This window comes from Etheostoma cragini, chromosome 5, assembly GCF_013103735.1.
Source record: "Etheostoma cragini isolate CJK2018 chromosome 5, CSU_Ecrag_1.0, whole genome shotgun sequence".
NCBI classification, from domain to species: domain Eukaryota; kingdom Metazoa; phylum Chordata; class Actinopteri; order Perciformes; family Percidae; genus Etheostoma; species Etheostoma cragini.
In genome coordinates this window covers 29,070,639-29,087,854 of record NC_048411.1, presented here as the reverse complement: position 1 = coordinate 29,087,854, position 17,216 = coordinate 29,070,639, and the positions used below count along the sequence as shown (strand labels likewise).

At 42.8% G+C, this 17,216-nt stretch overlaps 2 protein-coding genes across 15 annotated transcripts in view; both read right to left on the bottom strand.

Moving 5' to 3' along the window:
• Positions 1-24: 24 nt before the first annotated feature.
• med22 (mediator complex subunit 22) lies at positions 25-5,732 on the bottom strand. 3 transcript variants are annotated; one of them, XM_034870920.1, is made up of 5 exons: positions 5,638-5,732; positions 5,390-5,549; positions 4,722-4,802; positions 3,606-3,814; positions 25-525 (listed from the first exon to the last, which is right to left on the bottom strand). In XM_034870920.1, the coding sequence occupies exons 2-5, from the start codon at positions 5,510-5,512 to the stop codon at positions 333-335; spliced, it is 606 nt and encodes a 201-aa protein (XP_034726811.1). In that variant the 5' UTR covers positions 5,513-5,549; positions 5,638-5,732; the 3' UTR covers positions 25-332. The 3 variants fall into 3 exon arrangements, with proteins under 3 accessions (XP_034726811.1, XP_034726810.1, XP_034726812.1); XM_034870919.1 differs by having other exon boundaries at positions 5,390-5,548; positions 5,632-5,696; XM_034870921.1 differs by lacking the exon at positions 25-525 and having other exon boundaries at positions 3,590-3,814; positions 5,390-5,702.
• Positions 5,733-8,131: 2,399 nt separating this feature from the next.
• LOC117944234 (AP2-associated protein kinase 1-like) overlaps positions 8,132-17,216 on the bottom strand; it is a 26,372-nt gene continuing 17,287 nt past the window's right edge. For 4 of the 12 annotated variants that reach the window (XM_034870849.1, XM_034870852.1, XM_034870853.1 and 1 more), the window contains 3 exons: positions 16,526-16,708; positions 16,108-16,197; positions 8,132-10,252 (listed from right to left, as the gene is read on the bottom strand). In XM_034870849.1, coding sequence (XP_034726740.1) covers positions 9,393-10,252; positions 16,108-16,197; positions 16,526-16,708 — 1,133 coding nt within the window. In that variant the 3' untranslated portion in view covers positions 8,132-9,392. Of the gene's footprint in view, positions 10,259-15,416; positions 15,566-16,107; positions 16,198-16,525; positions 16,709-17,216 lie in introns of those variants that run through there. The other 8 variants (XM_034870856.1, XM_034870857.1, XM_034870858.1 and 5 more) reach the window with 6 other exon arrangements.

The window sequence follows — 17,216 nt, the reverse complement described above, 5'->3', positions numbered from 1 at the left end:
ACATAAAAAAGACTGTTGTAAGTTAAGTATTGTATATACAGTATTAAAGTGTAGAGTGTATGCAAATGTATGAGTTCATTTTGAAAAATGAATTCATACAGAGGGGAATGTTACTTCTGATCCTTCCTATGCATGACTTTAAGGTATTTCTTCAGTGCCGTTTCTGTGTTCTACTTTGCTTTTTTCATACCTATTTATCCAAAAGAAATCCTGAATATCAAAAGGTTAAGTTGCCATGGCAGCCACTAGTCCACAATGTGTAATGGAAACAAAATTAGCCAAACCACTGAAGCGCAGATTGAGCACAAGTGTTCATCAGTCTGCCTTCTTCCTTATGGTTTCTCTATGGAGGACGTCCCGTGTCCGTTGAGGTGGTGTTGGGGGTTCGCCTCCTGAGACGGAGGTCCCTCCGCGTCGTCCCGGTCGCCCTGCGTAGAGCTGCAGCTGCTGCCCGGCGAGGCCCAGCTGTCTCGCCGGCGGTACGCCTCACACAGCGGCAGATCAGTGCTGTCCCACTGACTGTAGCTTTGCAGAGCGGAAACCAGTAGGAGGCAAAGAGGCAGCGCAGAAAGAGAAGCAGACGAGAGCGACAGGTCAGAATAAAGCACATTCATCCGCACAGAGGAGCACATAAAAAGACACGCATACGACAGAAGATTGGAGCTTATGCAGAAGCATTGGAAATGTAATCAACACCTAAACAGTGGCTTACTCACTAGCTACTGTAGTCAAAAGCTGTGACTTGACTGTTGATTTTAAAGGGTGGTTTTGATTTTTTCAACCTGGACCCTATTTTCCTGTTTTTGTGTCTAAGTGACTGATAGAAACCACTTCCTTTGAAATTAGTCCAGTATAAAGCAAGACCGCTACAGTCGGCAACGGCGAAACAACCTACGATGTAAGGTAGACCTTCAGTTTGTGTCTACTCAAAGTTCTGTTTTTGCCAGCAATCGGCTCAGGTTATTATTCCACGTGCCTGACAACATTATGGAAAGGATCCCTACAGAGATAGACCTTTTTAACATTAAACAACCTCTGAAACATCACCATCGTCAAACTCACCAGACGCCACGGAAATAAACACTAAGTTTATCATCGTAAAACAAGCTTCATTCAAAGGAGACAGAAACAAAATAAAAACTACCAAAAGCCGTCTTGGTTTAGTCTTTCTACTGTTCCAACAATCTCTGGTCTGGTTTGGTTGAAATAAAGCGTTAATTCACCCATTTACACATGGAAATATACTGGCTCTATACACGCTAAAAGTACTGATTATTTACATGGGGTCTGGTGAGTTTGGCGATTTTGGTGCTGTTTAATGTTCAACAAAAAGGTTGTTCCTCTTTAACAAAAACCCCAAAGCAGATATTCTATCAGCTACAGGACGCTGGGAAAAATTCTTATTGAAAAGGGGCCCATGTTCTAATTCTAATCCTTGATGTAAAAAACGTTTTGGGCCCTATTGACTTAACGTGAGTTTGGCGATTCCGAGACTGTTTGATGTTAAACAAAAAGGTCTGTCTCTGTAGGGAGCCTTTCCCCAATGTTGTCAGACACTTAGATTAACAATCGGAGTCTCTCAGCGGCAAAAACAGAACTCATAGTGGACGTGGACTGAAGGTGTGCCTTTGTCCTGTAGGGTTCCATTACAGACCGGTTCACCGATGCCGGTTACAGGGTTTTCGCTCAATACTGGACCAGTGCTAAAGATGTTTGTGATATTAGTCACTTAGACACCAATGCATGGGAAAATAGGGTCCAGGTTGGAAAAACTAAACGACCCTTCAAGTTCAGCAAAAATGAGTGCCATTAGTTGCTGATGGAGGAGAAAGGAGAGCGAGTGCAGTGGAGGAAGGAAGGCCCACACACAGCATGCTCCAACCACGCCTGAGAGACACGCCTGAGAGACACGCCTGAGAGACACGCCTGAGAGACACGCCTGAGAGACACGCCTGAGAGACACGCCTGAGAGACACGCCTGAGAGACACGCCTGAACACTTTCTCACAGAAAACAAAGACACACTACTACAGTGTTTTGTCTCTACTTTATTTCTTATCATTCTGAGTCTCTACCGGAACAGCTTGCATGGTTACAACTCGAGACACTTGTGGCGTTAGGACGCAATCAATTCAAAATAATCACCTTTTTAGACTTGCTTTTACAGAAAGAAACAAAACTGGAGAAACTCTTAGTAGAATCAGATATGATCTTGAATAAATAACAGCAAACAGTCGTGTCTAATTTCAGAGTCGATGGCAAACATTCATGCACCGACCATCCCTAAAATCTACCAAACAAATCACCACTCTTCCATTCATGATTTAAATATGGCATAAAAATACTCTGATGATCTATAAAAATCTTTATACTGACTAAAGTTGTGTAATTCTTCTAAAAATGGCCTTCCTACAAAGCTCTACATTGCAATACCCAGAAGCCCTTTATTAACAACCATCTAACAATTCATCCATGACTAAAATAAGTCAATAACTTGAATTCAAATGACTTTAGTAGTGAATGAACTAGGAGCAAAGGCCTCGTTACGTACATCCCATAACCCAGGAGCGTCAAACTCAACTTCTCTAAGGGCCACACGGTGGGGGGGGGGGGGGGGGGGGGGGGGGGGGGGGGGGGGGGGGGGAGAATCGCATTGAGGGTGTATAGTAGAACATGTTTTGATGTCATCCAAAAAGTCAAATATGCCAAGAATGTCAGAAACCGTGACAAAAACGTTGAAAAAAAAACCCAGCTGGAAATGTTGGAAATATTGATAATAAAAGGAGAGAAAACGCTAGAAAAACATTTAGAAAAAGATACCCAAACAGTGTAAAAGATCCTTAAAAAAGCCCCCAAAATGTCAGAAGACGTGACAAAAACTCGGCAGGCCAACATGTGTTGTGAACCTAGATTGATGTGCAGTCGGATCAGAGTTTGCGAGGGGCCGGATTGGGCCGCGGGCCTCGAGTTTGACACGCGTGCACTAAACCATGCATCCCTCCCATGAGCCCGACGCCATGTGTTAAAACCTCTCTGAAGCCTATTGGACGCCGCAGACCAGGAAACTGTCAGATCACCATTTACAACAGACAACAAACCCAGCAGGAGATCCACCTAGAGCAATATACCGATATTATATTCATGATTTAAGACTAGATATCCTCTTAGATTTTGGAGATCGTAATATGGACTAATATGGCCTTGTTTTTTAGTTTAGTAAAAACATCTTTCCTGAAGCCAAAAAAAAATTAAAAAATCGTAATTGCAACATTGAACAAAAACTAATCGTTATTTTTTTCAAATCCCGAGCAGCCCTAAGTCCACTTCGCTCTATGAAAAAAAACATGTCAAGGCACTTACTAATCAACAAAGTCATATGGCGAGATGATCGCCATGACAACGAGCCTCAGCAAAGACCTGCGGCAGCATTTTATGGATTTGACGACCCAAAAGCTGTCAGGTTTAGATGCTGTCTGGAGTGGGGGGGGGGATTCAGCGGTGAATGGTGAAGGTGAGACAGCACATGGTGCAGGTGGGGCATGGGACACAACAGATGAGTGGTGGGATGTGGGGGGGCGGGTGGGGGGGTGATGAGCCTACTTGTACCTGGAGGAGTAATATTCTTCCTCTAGCTCATACAGGTCGATGGCGATCTCGTCCCGGAGCGACGTGAGCTTCTTGTCGCACTCGTCCTGCAGCGAGCGCAGCTGCTGGTTCTGGCCGCTGATGGCGTCGTTCACCGACGGGAAGTCGTTCAGGATCAGGAACTGCTTCAGATCAGAGACCAGCTTCATCAGGGACTCGCCAGCTCGCACCTGACGCAGCAACACAGACGGGGGAGGGGGAGGGGGAGGGGATGTGTTCAGCAGCGATCGATTGGGGGGTTTTCTACTATAGTCGACTATGGGGAAAAAATGTGGACCAGTGTTTCCCAAAGCCCAAGAGGACTAGGGATGGTACCGAAACCCGGGGCTAATACGCCACCGGGACCTAAACGTCCGGTATCTACGGGACCAAGTCCCAACGCAGATTTCTGTGCTAATTAAATGCCTTTTGCGCCGCTCTCTGATGCCCTGAAACAGACCTTAGAGGCAACAGAAGCATCGCTGCACCAGACGCCAGTTAGGACTTCACTTGGCAGCAGGTAACGTTAGCCAACCGTTAGCCTACTAGCTAGCAGCTGGATTCTACACGGTTAAAACTTATAGGGGGGTCCTCTGTAGAGAAACCTGTAGGGGGGCTCTACATACAAACTTGTAGGGGGAGCTCTAAGGAGAAACCTGTAGGGGGAGCTCTATAGAGAAACCTGTAGGGGGAGCTCTATAGAGAAACCTGTAGGGGGAGATCTAAGGAGAAACCTGTAGGGGGGCTCTATAGAGAAACCTGTAGGGGGAGCTCTATAGAGAAACCTGTAGGGGGAGATCTAAGGAGAAACCTGTAGGGGGGCTCTATAGAGAAACCTGTAGGAGGGGGCTCTATAGAGAAACCTGTAGGAGGGGGCTCTATAGAGAAACCAGTAGGGGGAGCTCTAAGGAGAAACCTGTAGGGGGGCTCTATAGAGAAACCTGTAGAGAAACCAGTAGGGGGAGATCTAAGGAGAAACCTGTAAGGGGGGCTCTCTAGAGAAACATGTAGGGGGGCTCTATAGAGAAACCTGTAGAGCTCTATAAAGATAAAAACAACAGAGTATTTTGCATATTCGAGACTTTGTGCACTGCTTACGATGTTGGCAGCTCTGACGTGCATCTCATAATGGTCCTGCTCTGCCTGCGTTGCCCTGGAAACCTGGGTCTCGTCTTCTATCTGGAGAAGGAAAACAGCGCGACGATAAAACACAAACTACTTCTTCACCCAAACCTTTTATCCACATTTTGCTCGTCTTTTTCGACTTATTTGTGTCTTTAATTTTATAAGCTTTGTTAAATTTTATTTTTACATTGGTCACTTTTTTCCATTTTTTGTCACACACAACTTCTTTTATCAATTATTCTTTTTATTCCAAATGCTATAAAATTGGCACAAAACACCCAAATTCAATGAAAGTGGTGACCTGATTACATAGTGAACTTGGGAGGAGCGGTGTTGGGAACCGTCCACGTTACTGTTTTATAGACTATTCGTTTAAAAGAAACCCAAATATCTGGTAAAGAACTGGAACGGGGTCAAATCTGACCTGAAGACAACAGGAGGGCTAAGAGGAAGAAGAGGAACAACGTTCAGAGAGAGGTAAAGGATGGACTCTGTCCTGCTGTTCATCAGAGGTAATACGATCGATCGACCTCTACATAGATCGATCGATGCATAGATCGATCTATGTATCGATCGACCGATACATAGATCGATCAATACATACGGTATTCACCCCAAAGGAAATGTTATATGTTGTGTACCTTTGCCGTTTTGATGATTTCTGTGAAGTTGTCCAGGATGGACCGGATGTCGTCTTTCAGTCTCTTGTTGTAGTTCTGTAGCAGCGACTCTTTGCTCTGAGGGAGCCCTCTCTGGGCAGCCATCGTTCACCACAGTCCGCGCGCGCCTTAACGTTACCTTACGTTACGTTACGTAGCCTACACGCACATTAACCCATTCGACCAACGAGGTTTGTAAAACAGCAGAAATACAATGCAGCACAAGTTCTTTTACCGCATACTTTGAAAACAATCTCGTTGTGTATAAAGAGACGGAATACGTTTGCTCTTCTTCTTCTTCCTCCTAGGTTCTAAATCGGATAACTTCCGGTGTGTCCGCGCGTCACCGCCCCCTAGCGACAAAACGGAGGATTTCACACTGTACCACACACGTTAGGGAATGCAATCACTCACTACTACAACACAATTAAAAATGGACGTTTTTGTCTTATAAAGGTTATAATTCATGTTAAAAATCCGCTATTGAAATAACATAAGTGTCATATCCACAACAATTTTCCTAATTGAGTCAGGAATTAATGTTAACACAGAAAATAAGGTTAGGCCGTTGATTTTCAGGTGGAAAATATTTATACTTATACCATTTTTCTTCCTGTAAAAATTTGAAATGGGTCCATTTGAGCCATTATAAAGATTTTTTAGATTTAAATACATATTTAATTATGGCATGACTCAATGCATAAAACACTTAGAATTTACCCTTTCAGTGCGGTTTTATGTGACAGGAGAACTAATTATTATTATTTCAAAGTAAAAGCAAAATAGAATTACCAGCAAAATAAAGTAAGAACAGTTCAAGTTTTCAATATGCACCAAAACAGTCCCTGTCAGTGCATGTTATTTTATAATATTGGATTTTTTTTGTGATCACATTTTTTTCTTTTATATCACAAAAATTAACAAAACAAGCAACACAGACATGGAACGCGTCCCAGAGGCAAAACACAAAGAGGAACCTGGGAGGGAGGGGAGACCAAACAACACATTCAGAAACACATGCACACACACACACACAGAGACAGACAGACAGACACATGACAAGGGACCAATCCAGGGTCCGGGGTGTACCTCAAAGAGCCTGTGGCCAGGTCCAGGGTCCTCTCCGGCGCTCCATGGATGCGCGCCAGTTGACAGTTCCATGTACACAACACCCAAGAAGGCAAGGGTCCATGCACGGACACACGTGTGGTGTCGTGTGGTGGCTTCCAACGGGCTGCAATCACTCTCTTAGCAGCTGATAGTCCAGCAAACAGCACGTTTCTGACTCCCAGAGAGCTGAAAGGCTGAATCTGAATCAAGACTAAACAGTAACAGGCACAGTAACATTAAACAAGGCGGAGATTTTGGATGCAACACTGTTCCAGAAGTGACCAATGCGAGCGCACCCTAAAGTATTGGATTTATTGTTAATATCATTAGGATACAAGCATGTTAATGTTGCAGTTGGTCGAGGTGAAGCTTTGTATGTGACAGTGTAAATCTAAAAAGCATGGTAAAAAGTTGGAGTAACACTGAGATGTAGTGGAATTGTAATTTCCCCACTGGGGATCATTAAACAGTATAATTATTAATAATAATAGAGGTATATAATAGAATTCTCAAAATCAAAGTGCCTCAAACTGTACTGAAGTGCAGTACTTAAGTATATGTGCTTAGTAACATACAGAAGTATGTTTGAAATATGATAAATACATTAAAACAAAACAGTGCAAACATTTGATTTACATTCATTTAATAGTTGTTTTTATACATGTTACATGTTAGAACAGCTTTTAAAGGCAGGCTGTGCAGTAAGTATTTAGAGTGCTTTTCATCCTCATGTTGTTGACTCCTCCAAAGACATCCTATACAACTGTCTGAAATACCGTTACATTCTTCTGAAGGGAACACTGACTCTGTGCAACCTTTATGTGTACAAGTTGGGTGAGAAAAGTGATACATTTTATATCTATATATATATATATATGAAAAAAGATTGTACACTTCAAAAAGAAAACAACACAACAGGATTTTACATCGCAACAGAGGAATACATGAATTAAACTTTGGGCTGAAACAGGTTGGAACCCCCTTTTCTTAAAAAGTGCCTTGGTGAGAACCAAAGAGCGTTCCATGATTTTTACAAAGCACAAAATCAATCAAATATTACCAAATGACAATGGAAATAAATTCAAAAAGGAATGTCATCAATCATTCACCATTCAAATTGTTACTTCTAAGATAATACCGATGCAATCCCTGACTGGAACGGTGAAGCTAGGTTGTTGTTTTCTTCCTTAAGTTTTCACATCAGTGACAGTCACAGTGAGTCCACATTTGGAGTTTATACAGACCTACGATAGAGATGCATTACATAGTTGAATGACAATCTTGGTGCATTAGCGAACCGCAGACAGCAAAAGGAAGTTGTACATGATTGTTCACAAGTCTTTTGGTGCTGAATGCGATGAAGTGCAATAAAACAATGTAAACGCAGCAGTTGGTTTTTCTTCAAGGATGGAACAAAAGCGAGACATGCTCTTTGATGTGGTCGGAGGGATGTACTAAAAGGGTGTAAGGCTTCAGAAATATCTTGTAAAGGAAAGAAAAGAGAGTCTTCTACACATATCTTACATAGGAACAACATAATGAATTTTCTATGCCTAAAGTTTTAATTACGGTTCGTACGTTACATGGAGCAGACGCTGATATTCCGTTTTCATCAGACAGGACAGTGACCACAAACATAAAATATGACAAAACGCAAACATTTTGGAATGAAACAAAAGTTCCATTTCATTTCAACAAATGTTAATCTTGAAATAAGCATCATCATCCAGCATCTGCTTTGCAACAAACTGTCGAGCATGAAGACCAAAGAGCCCAAATCTCTGGACTTTGAGGGGACGGTGATGTAATTACAGATCCACTCCTCTGAAACATCTTTACTGTGTCTTTTACTCTTCAGAGCTTCTGTGAAGTTATGATCTTGTTGAATTGTAAGAAATAATACAAAAGGAGGAATGAGGCGTTATCAGACCATACTGTTACAGTAAGACTCAAATATACAGGAAACGATACTGCCAAGGCTGCAGACAATCTACGAACCACGAGTGTCACGATTCTCCAAATCTTCAATTTAATTTTCTTCTCAGCAGTGACGGCAACACCACAAGAACAGCCATTAGATGGCACAAGGGTATTTGACAACAACAGCTTGAGGGTCTCGTGATTGACAAATTGCAATTGAAAACACCTTTAGTTTACCGAGATACCCTTGAACGCACCATTAAGTCCCGTTGGAGCCCACATGCATTACCTTCATTCTATTTCCATAACTCACTCACGGGGAAGGATACATTGCCACACGGTGGTGTCTGGAAAAGAGCAGCTGAAGCCTACCGCTAAGCTAATGTTAGCACTTGTGTCTTAAGCTGCATGCTACCAGCCGGTAAGCTTTGCTGTGTCTGTTGTGTTTTTCTTTGGACGTGTGCAAGTAGGCGCAGGTGGGGAGCGAGACAAAGTACTGGGGTGATCACCGACCAGGCTTTTGATTACGATAGTTGAACATTAGGACGATGAATTGAAAAATCGTGACACACCCACTACGAACCCAGTCACTGCGTGGTGTTTTAGCGTCAATAAGAAAAGTAACTGAGGTAGGCAAGAAAACAATCAATAGCTTGACCACCATGTTGTCTTTGTGTGTAGATGTACGTACCAAAAAGGACAATTCAGAAAAGGTGAAAGGACGTGACAGGAAATATTATTTTTCTTAAAAGCGACAAGGAGTCAAGGATTTATGTCAGTTATCTTACTCTAATGGAGCATTCAAGTGTAAAGATGACCTCGCACTACCACTAATTGGAGCCAGTAAAGAATGAGATCCATGCAGGCCTGCAGTCCAGCTGCAGCGCTTGCAGCAGCATGCAGTACACGCCTGTACTCGTTTGCATGATTCAGTGATGTGCGCAGTGATGTGCGCTCAAGGCTTTTCTTGCGGGGCCTTGAGGTGAAAGGGCGCAGAGACGAATGGGTCTACAGCGCTCACTTCCGAGGTCCATGAGTGAAGAGGTCCGACAGGGACCGACGCCACGGCGGCTTGCCTGCTCACGTTGGACACTACCCGGTGAGCTGCTACTGGTTTCTGCGGCGCAGGTCCCTCAAAGTGTCTGGAATATTTGGCCAGAGCTTGTGGACGGAACGGCTGCTGGACAACCTGTCCCAACGCGCTATGATCCGCGGTCTCAGCGTGAACTTCAGATGCGTGAGGATATGATTGCTGAGCTCCTGGAGCCTCTTTTCTTTTTCCGAAGGGAGCCTGAGAGAATACGTCAAAGTTCTGCGTCGCTGCAAGGGGGGCGCGTGGAAACGGACCACTGGCAAACACATCGACCATTTCTTCTTGTGCAACGCGGAAGGGTGCTTTAGAGAAAACATCTGCGGCAACATGTGGCTCGTGTACATGCTGGGAATGATTCTGGGCCAAGGTGCTCGGGGTTGGTTGCTTTAAGGTAGCGGATGGTTGCGTTGGGACTGCGCTGGAGTGCGGCGACAAGTGGACAAAGAACCGAGGTTCTTCTTCGTCCTCCGAGTCGAGCAGCAGAGGTCTGGAGCCGCTGATGTCATGGGCGGCTGCGTGACCCTCAACGGCTCCCTCATCCAGCTGCTCTTCTTTATGGGCTTCATCGTCGTCATCCTCCTCCACCTCCTCCTCCTCCTCTTCTTCTTCTTCTTCGTCGCTGGAGTGCACACATCCCTCGTTTTCGCAAGATTGTCTTTTTGCAGGTTCAGTCTCCTGGCCCTCGCTAAGAACAGAGTAGCCATTGCTTTTCCCTTGAACATCTGTATTAGAGAGCAGAGATAAAGAAAATCACATCAGACGTGAGTAAAAACGTGAGAACGTAGAGCCGCAACTAACTTGTTTGTCTTCTTGATGAATCGATTAGTTGTTTGATCTATAAAATGTCAAGTGAAAATATTGAGATAGCATTCGCTAATGTCTTGTCCATAACAAGCTGGAATCACAGAAGTTTTTACTTTTTTCCCCATAAAAAATGATTTAAACCAATTAGGCGACTATCAAAATAGTTGGCGATTCATTTAATAGTTGACAACTAATTGATTCATCTTTGCAGCTCTATTAGAAGGTATGAATATTGTCAACTTGAGGTCCAGCAGCTCATCCGTCTACCAGACCATCAGACCTCAGTCACACAAACATGACATCCAACATGGCTGATGGAACATCTGGAACGTCTGTAATCACTGAAGAATGAATAACGACGACGCAACAGTGAGAAACCGGCACAGGACTACAACAGGACAGACAGTCTACTCTGAACGAGTCACGCACGACTGGCAGAACTGGCCAGCTCTACAGCATTACAACATCAAATAACCTTGTTTCCACAAATTAGTTTCAGCACAGCTGTAACACCCTCAACCTTTAAAAAAAACACTTTTTAAAATAAAATAACAGCCCCTCGTGTTAGGGGAAACAGAGACAGCGGTTTGGTTTAAGTTAGAATTGATAGTGTTGAGGTACAAGGAGTCAGTAGGTCTGTGGAAACAAGGAGAAAGCATTCACAGCAGAAGTAGTAGGCCATTAGGGACAGACAGGTTTGCACAGATGAGCAGAGACAGATCAGTCTTACCTCAGCAGGGGGGACAGCAGCCGTTAGCTGGCAGCTCTTGGGAAGAGGTTAGTTGCAGCCATTAAAAAGGAAACGCCAGTTTGTGTTTTACTTTCTTAGGTTATTTCCTTCATCGCTCGTCTGTTTCAAACTGTCCATATGTATATATTATACATTTGTCTACATGATTTGACGCATGAGTCAATCAAAGTGCACTGATCATCTCACGGCTCAGAGCGCGGACTACCGAAAGAGCAGCAAACAGTGAGACTGCTCGTGTAATCGCGTGGGATCACAGCCATTCATTTCTCACAACACAGCTCACAGGCTCTGCAGTCTCAAATAATTTGACTTAAAGGAACCCAATCGTTACCAATCACAACAACAGTAATGTGATTTTAAAATGCATGTCTACCAACATCCGGGAAGTGTAGAACTACTTAGATATGAAGGGGTGACAAGAAAAGGAATAGGAAAGAAAAACGTTGGAATGGTACTTCAAATCTTAGAGCATTGCTAGCACCCTGAAGGAGAACTGCATACGTTTCTGATGAGTCATGTACTAAGGTGCCAACCTATTTCCATAGTGCAGGGCACACACACTAAATAAATGATTGTTTCATATTGAAATCTGAGCCGAAAAGGCCTTAGTTAGTGGATAGCATCGAGTTAAATTAGAGTCTGAAATCTAATTTGGTTCACCGAAAGAATATTAATCTGTCTGCCAATTAAAACTTTAAAGAAACGTTAGAATCAATTTTTAAACTGTCAATCAAGCCAGCTTGCTTCTTTGCCCTTCCGAGTAAAAAAAAAACAAATAGGACCCAAAGAGACTTCATTTACATTCACATTAATGAATTTTATTCAGTGTCTCTCTTCCTGAACCTTAATTCATGAAAATAGAAGTACACACTCCACAATGGTCCTGCTTTGACATAGAACATCTGCCAAATCATGTCAAACATTTTGATATAATCAAAGGATTTTCTATACCTGCCACCATATCAACCCAACCGGCACAACGAGTACATTTGTTTCACACAGCAACACAAGTCAAACTCTACGGCCAAGGCAAGAACTCTACAGGATACAGCGTTTTAGAGTCGGGTGAGAACATGCAGTGTTATCGTAGGATTGCATAGATTAGCCACAAAAATGCCAATGACTTAACTGAACATTAGATGGAAAGAAAAAAAGCATAGTTGTATTTACCCGTGCCAACTCTTAGTGTTGTCCATGACTAACCCATACACTATGTCACATTGGATGGAGGAGGAAACTATTCAAGCTTACACTGTACACCTTAGTGTTTTCTGTTTCTATGTACATACCTAAGGTCATATGGACCTTAAAAAGAGACGTGTGCCTTTGCAACAGACCTTCCTTAGCTAGAGCAAAGCCAAAGTGAAAGGTAATACTTGTAATGCAAAGTCAGTTGTGATTAGTGATTGTGATCAGATGTGATAAACAGCAGTTTTTTTTCAAGTTGCACAAGCCTTTCTTAAGGTCATTAGGCCAACAAAAGAGAGTGGTCCAGCACCAGATGAGAGGTGCTACAGAGATATCAGGAAGTTTATTCCGTCATTAGCTCTGTTTTGCAGTTGTGGCTAGAAGGGATACAGCAATGGCCGGAAGTCACAGAAAGATCTCGCAAAATCTAATCTAATAATATAATTTTAATACTTTTACACAGGAAACGTGTTTGTTCCTTTTCCTGAGCTTATCTAGTTGTTTTGGTGCCTAAACTCGCTCACTTTATCTGAGCTAAACACCGTAGCTGTATCCCTTCTAGCCACAACCCTGTTTGGCGACCTGTTTGATAAATCTCTCCCAGTAATATACAGTAACTGACGAATACCGGTGTTACATAACTGTGGCGGAGAGATAAAATACTACCCCGTCAGGTAAGTCATGAGCACGTTTGTATCGTTGGTGACGATCTAAAACAAAAGCGCTAGCTGAATGCTCGACATGGATTTTAGACAGAGGAGAGGGTCAACATCTTTGCACTCCATGATACAGCTTTTTACACAAATATTTGTTTTGATCTATATATCCTTAGAAATTGTACATATTACATAATGGTACTCAGTTCATACAGTAAATTCTAAAGCGCTATCAATAATAGTCATTTTTATTCATACCATGATAGATGAAATGCCTTTAAATAGTACACACTAAAAAATAAAAAAAAAAGGGCTCACAAAAGCAAAAATTGATATTTTATATGTGGACATATGAAAGGATTTATTTTTCTGAATTTCTCCTCTGGCTGAAATGGATGTCACATTGGCCAAATGCTCTCAACGTCTGTGGTAGGAATATATTGGATAAATAAGACGAGAGAAGATGTCAGAAGGAGTGAGCTTTCCAAGTGAAACTCATTTCTTAGCCCAGTAACTACAATTAAATATCACGCAAGCAAACAAGAAGCATAAGTGTTGGAAATTTTAACGGAAAATAAAATAAGATACGCTGGCTCAAATTCAATTGGTGCAATTCAAAGAGCTAAAGATTCAAGTTGAAAACCGGACAACTTCCCGGGGCCCCGCTGGTTGGTCACATGACTGACCAGCACGGCTCTGATAGGCCAGAAGTGCCTCTCCTGTCCCAGGGAGCCCAGCTGTTGCTTTGTGAATGATTTTAACTTGAATTTTTGGATCTGAATTTGTGACCATTAAAAACACAAATATATTCAATTTCAGCTTCTGAAATTGCAAAACAAAAAACTTAATTTAAATTTCAAAAAAGGTGAATTCAAAACAAATTTCCAAATTCAAAAAGCATGGCTTTCAAATTAAAATATCTGGACTTAGTAACGGTTAAACTTGAATACTTATGTCTCATATTTGCTACGATAAAATCTATATTGTACCCCCCTCTCTGTAAAAGTGGTATGACCCTGCGAGCAGCCCGACACATGGCTAACAGCTTAATAACAACATCTTTCCTTTAGCTTTGGCCAGGCTACAGGTCAAATCACTTGATTCCCTTTTGTTTCCGCTGTGCTTATCTTGACAATAGGCTGCGCCCTATTAGTCGACTAATCATCCATTAGTCATTTTTTAATGCTTTTTTTTCAGTCTGAAGGACTCGTTTTAAAGAAAATAGTGAGCCCTTTACCATTCATGGCTGAACAAAAGATTTAAAGTGGTACTTTTGCACAATTCTTTGTGGAAAAACAGTTTTACCGATGTAAAATGAACTGCATTTATGTTGCGCTTGTCTAGTTTCAACGGCCACTAAAAGCGCACAGATCTGTCAACAAAATCATATGAGGGTCCACTAAGAATTTATTTTGTTGAAGACAGCCCTACTTGACTAGGGGTCAAAGATATGATGGGGAGTTTGAGACCTTACACGTAAAAAGATGTATCAAATGCACACACACTATTAATGATCTTGCAAAGTGTTGTAGGTAATGCTGACAAAGAAAGAGTCCTGGCATGGCAATGGGGCCGAATTAATGAGCCATGTTAACACTGAGTTCACCAGTTTCAGACAGATTCAAAAAGGTTTAGTTTTAGGATACCCGGCTTAACATCCAGAGAAAAGTATCAATATACAGTTGATGCTAAGGCTGCAGCTCTGAATGCATGTACTGAGTTAGCTTAGATAATGTTAAAACGTGATTATTGATCTATATTAGAATAGAGCAGCTCTGACTTCCTAAGATGATGGAGAAGGAAATGATTCTCCTTGCACACAACTGCAAACCACAACAGTTTAAGAAATCTCTTTAGAGCTCTCAATGCTGACATTTGTTTGTTTACAAAAACTGGTTCAATCAGTGCCAACTTTTCTTAGCGGTTCCCTCTGGGTGCATCTTTGATCGTTAATAGTTTGGTTCAAAGCTTTCCCGGGAGAGTGCAGCATCACATTACCCTGGTGGTCTACAGCATTTTGACTCGTCCCTCTTTGGTCAGACCCCTGACACAAATGAGCATGCCTGAAGTTGCCGTGTTCAAACAAAGCTTCAACCCTGAACAAGTACACAAACTGAACACAATGCAGCTGTGATCAAGCAGGTTTAACATGTGCATACAATGAAAGTGGATCCCCATGGCAGTGCACTCAAAGAGGGATATTAATGTGGAGTATGATTAAAGCATGAGGAAGACCATGGTGTAGCCGGGACAGAAGCAAGACGATATGCTCAGGCTTAAAAGAAAATATAGATTTTGTTGTTGTTTTTTTACCAGCGTGGGAATGTCAATGGCCAGCAGAGATATATGAAGTCAGCAGTTGAGGCCAAGGAGGCACATAGAAAGGAAGATTCAACTGAACCAATCTATGCTGGCTCCTTTTGTTTCACTTCATAAGGTGCTACATTAAGTGATTCAGAGTCCCCATCTCCCCCACCCTCCCCCTGTCCCCCATCCCTTTGTTAGGATTGCACCCTGCCCCTTCAACCTCTCCCACCCCCTCTATAGATCGATGAGCTGATCCACCAGCAGAAGGGATCGGGCCATGTTGGGGATGCTGGACTCTGAACTGCCACTGTTGCTGCGCGAGTGACCACCTGAAAACGTGCCAGAAAGAGAGAGAGAGAGAGAGAAAGAGAGAAAGAGATGGGCATGGAAGGAGAGCCGGGGGAGGTTGTAGAAAAACAAGCAAAAGAATAAGTAATGTTAACAGAGATTTTATGGAGAAATTAAGTGCAGGGAGTTGATGAAGATGAAGGGGAAATGATGGCAGAGCAGAGAGATGTATGAACGGGGGGCAGAAAGAGACACAGGCAGAGAGTGAGCTGGGGTAATTTTATACAGCTGCATCATTACAAGGTGGGGGGGGGGGATGACTTTGAGGATAAACTACAAAGAGCCAAACACCTTCAAGGGCAGAGAATCACTGCCAGTATAACATTAGAAACAAAAGACAGAAAGACGACTGACGTGATAGCTTAATGGGATAAAAAGCCTTAATGTGACAAGCACACCCATACAAGACTTCCCATCAGCCATCACAGGAATGAGCTATGGTAACGGAGGTGGGGGCTGAGGCATTCATCTTTGCGGCTCGTAGTCTGTGTGAGTGCTCATCTCGGGACTCTGTTAACCTTACCTTGATTTGAGTTTTTGGAGATAAGAACGGGAATAGGGTCAAACTCGTCATCATTGCCCTTCTCCCCGCACGACATGAGAAAAGCAGAGTCTGCGGTGAGGGAAGAGGAGGTGGAGGAATGATAGAGGGAGGGAAAAGAAGTTAACTCAGGCAAGCGAGCAAAAAGAAAGGAGGATGCAAGTAGATTAAAGATAGATGCAGCCAGGGCAGTCACAGTATTTTAAAAGCCATGCATTTCAGGTGGCTTTTGGCTCTTCTACACATGAGTCAAGGGTCTGTGATGCTGTCATTTAATGTGCCTAATTCTAAAGCCATATCACATAACAGGACCTCCTGTTTTTGAAAGGATCTGGAGTCTGTGGGGGTTTCACAGCAGACCTAAGGCCAGTTGAGGGGTGCTGCAAAGAGGAGGTCTTACCAGAAGCTGTCTGACCAGGCGGCAGCTCCTCCAGACAGGATCCAGAGCCGGATCCGGGAGGAGCAGAGGAGCAGGAGGAGGAGCAGGACGGGAGAGCAGAAACAGACTGGTTTTCATGAGGTGAGGTATGAGATAACAGGTCGCAACCCAGCAGAGAGTCCTCCCCAGTGAGAGAGTCTGAGACAGGATGAAGCAAAGCCAGAGGGACAAGGGGCAACGGTTAAAAAATGAGATTTTTAGCTTAAGAAGCAGAGGGAAAAATGCATTGTTAGTATGTCAGTTCACTGATTTATCTCTGAAAGCATATAATCAGCATCAAAAGGAAAGTCGTGGTGTAAATCTCTCTAGAAAACTTGCTGAAAAGTCAGAGTCAGGAGCTACACTCAGTCCAAAACCTACAGATTGCCACAGTTTATATCGATCGTTAGGGAAGAATGTGGACTTTAGGAGATTAGCATTGATAATGAAAGATCTGTCGATGTTCTCAGTTGAAAAGGCAGCTTCCCACGCAGTGTTTTTGCCAGGACAACAGTGATAGCCAATGATATATGAGTTTGTTTTTTCCAAACCAAAGAAACTAAAAGTGACTTCATTTGTAAAAAATCCTTCAATAAAACCTTGTGGTTTAGATGATATCAACAAGTGACAAGGCGATCGTGACCACGGCTGGAAACAATAATAATTCCAGGGG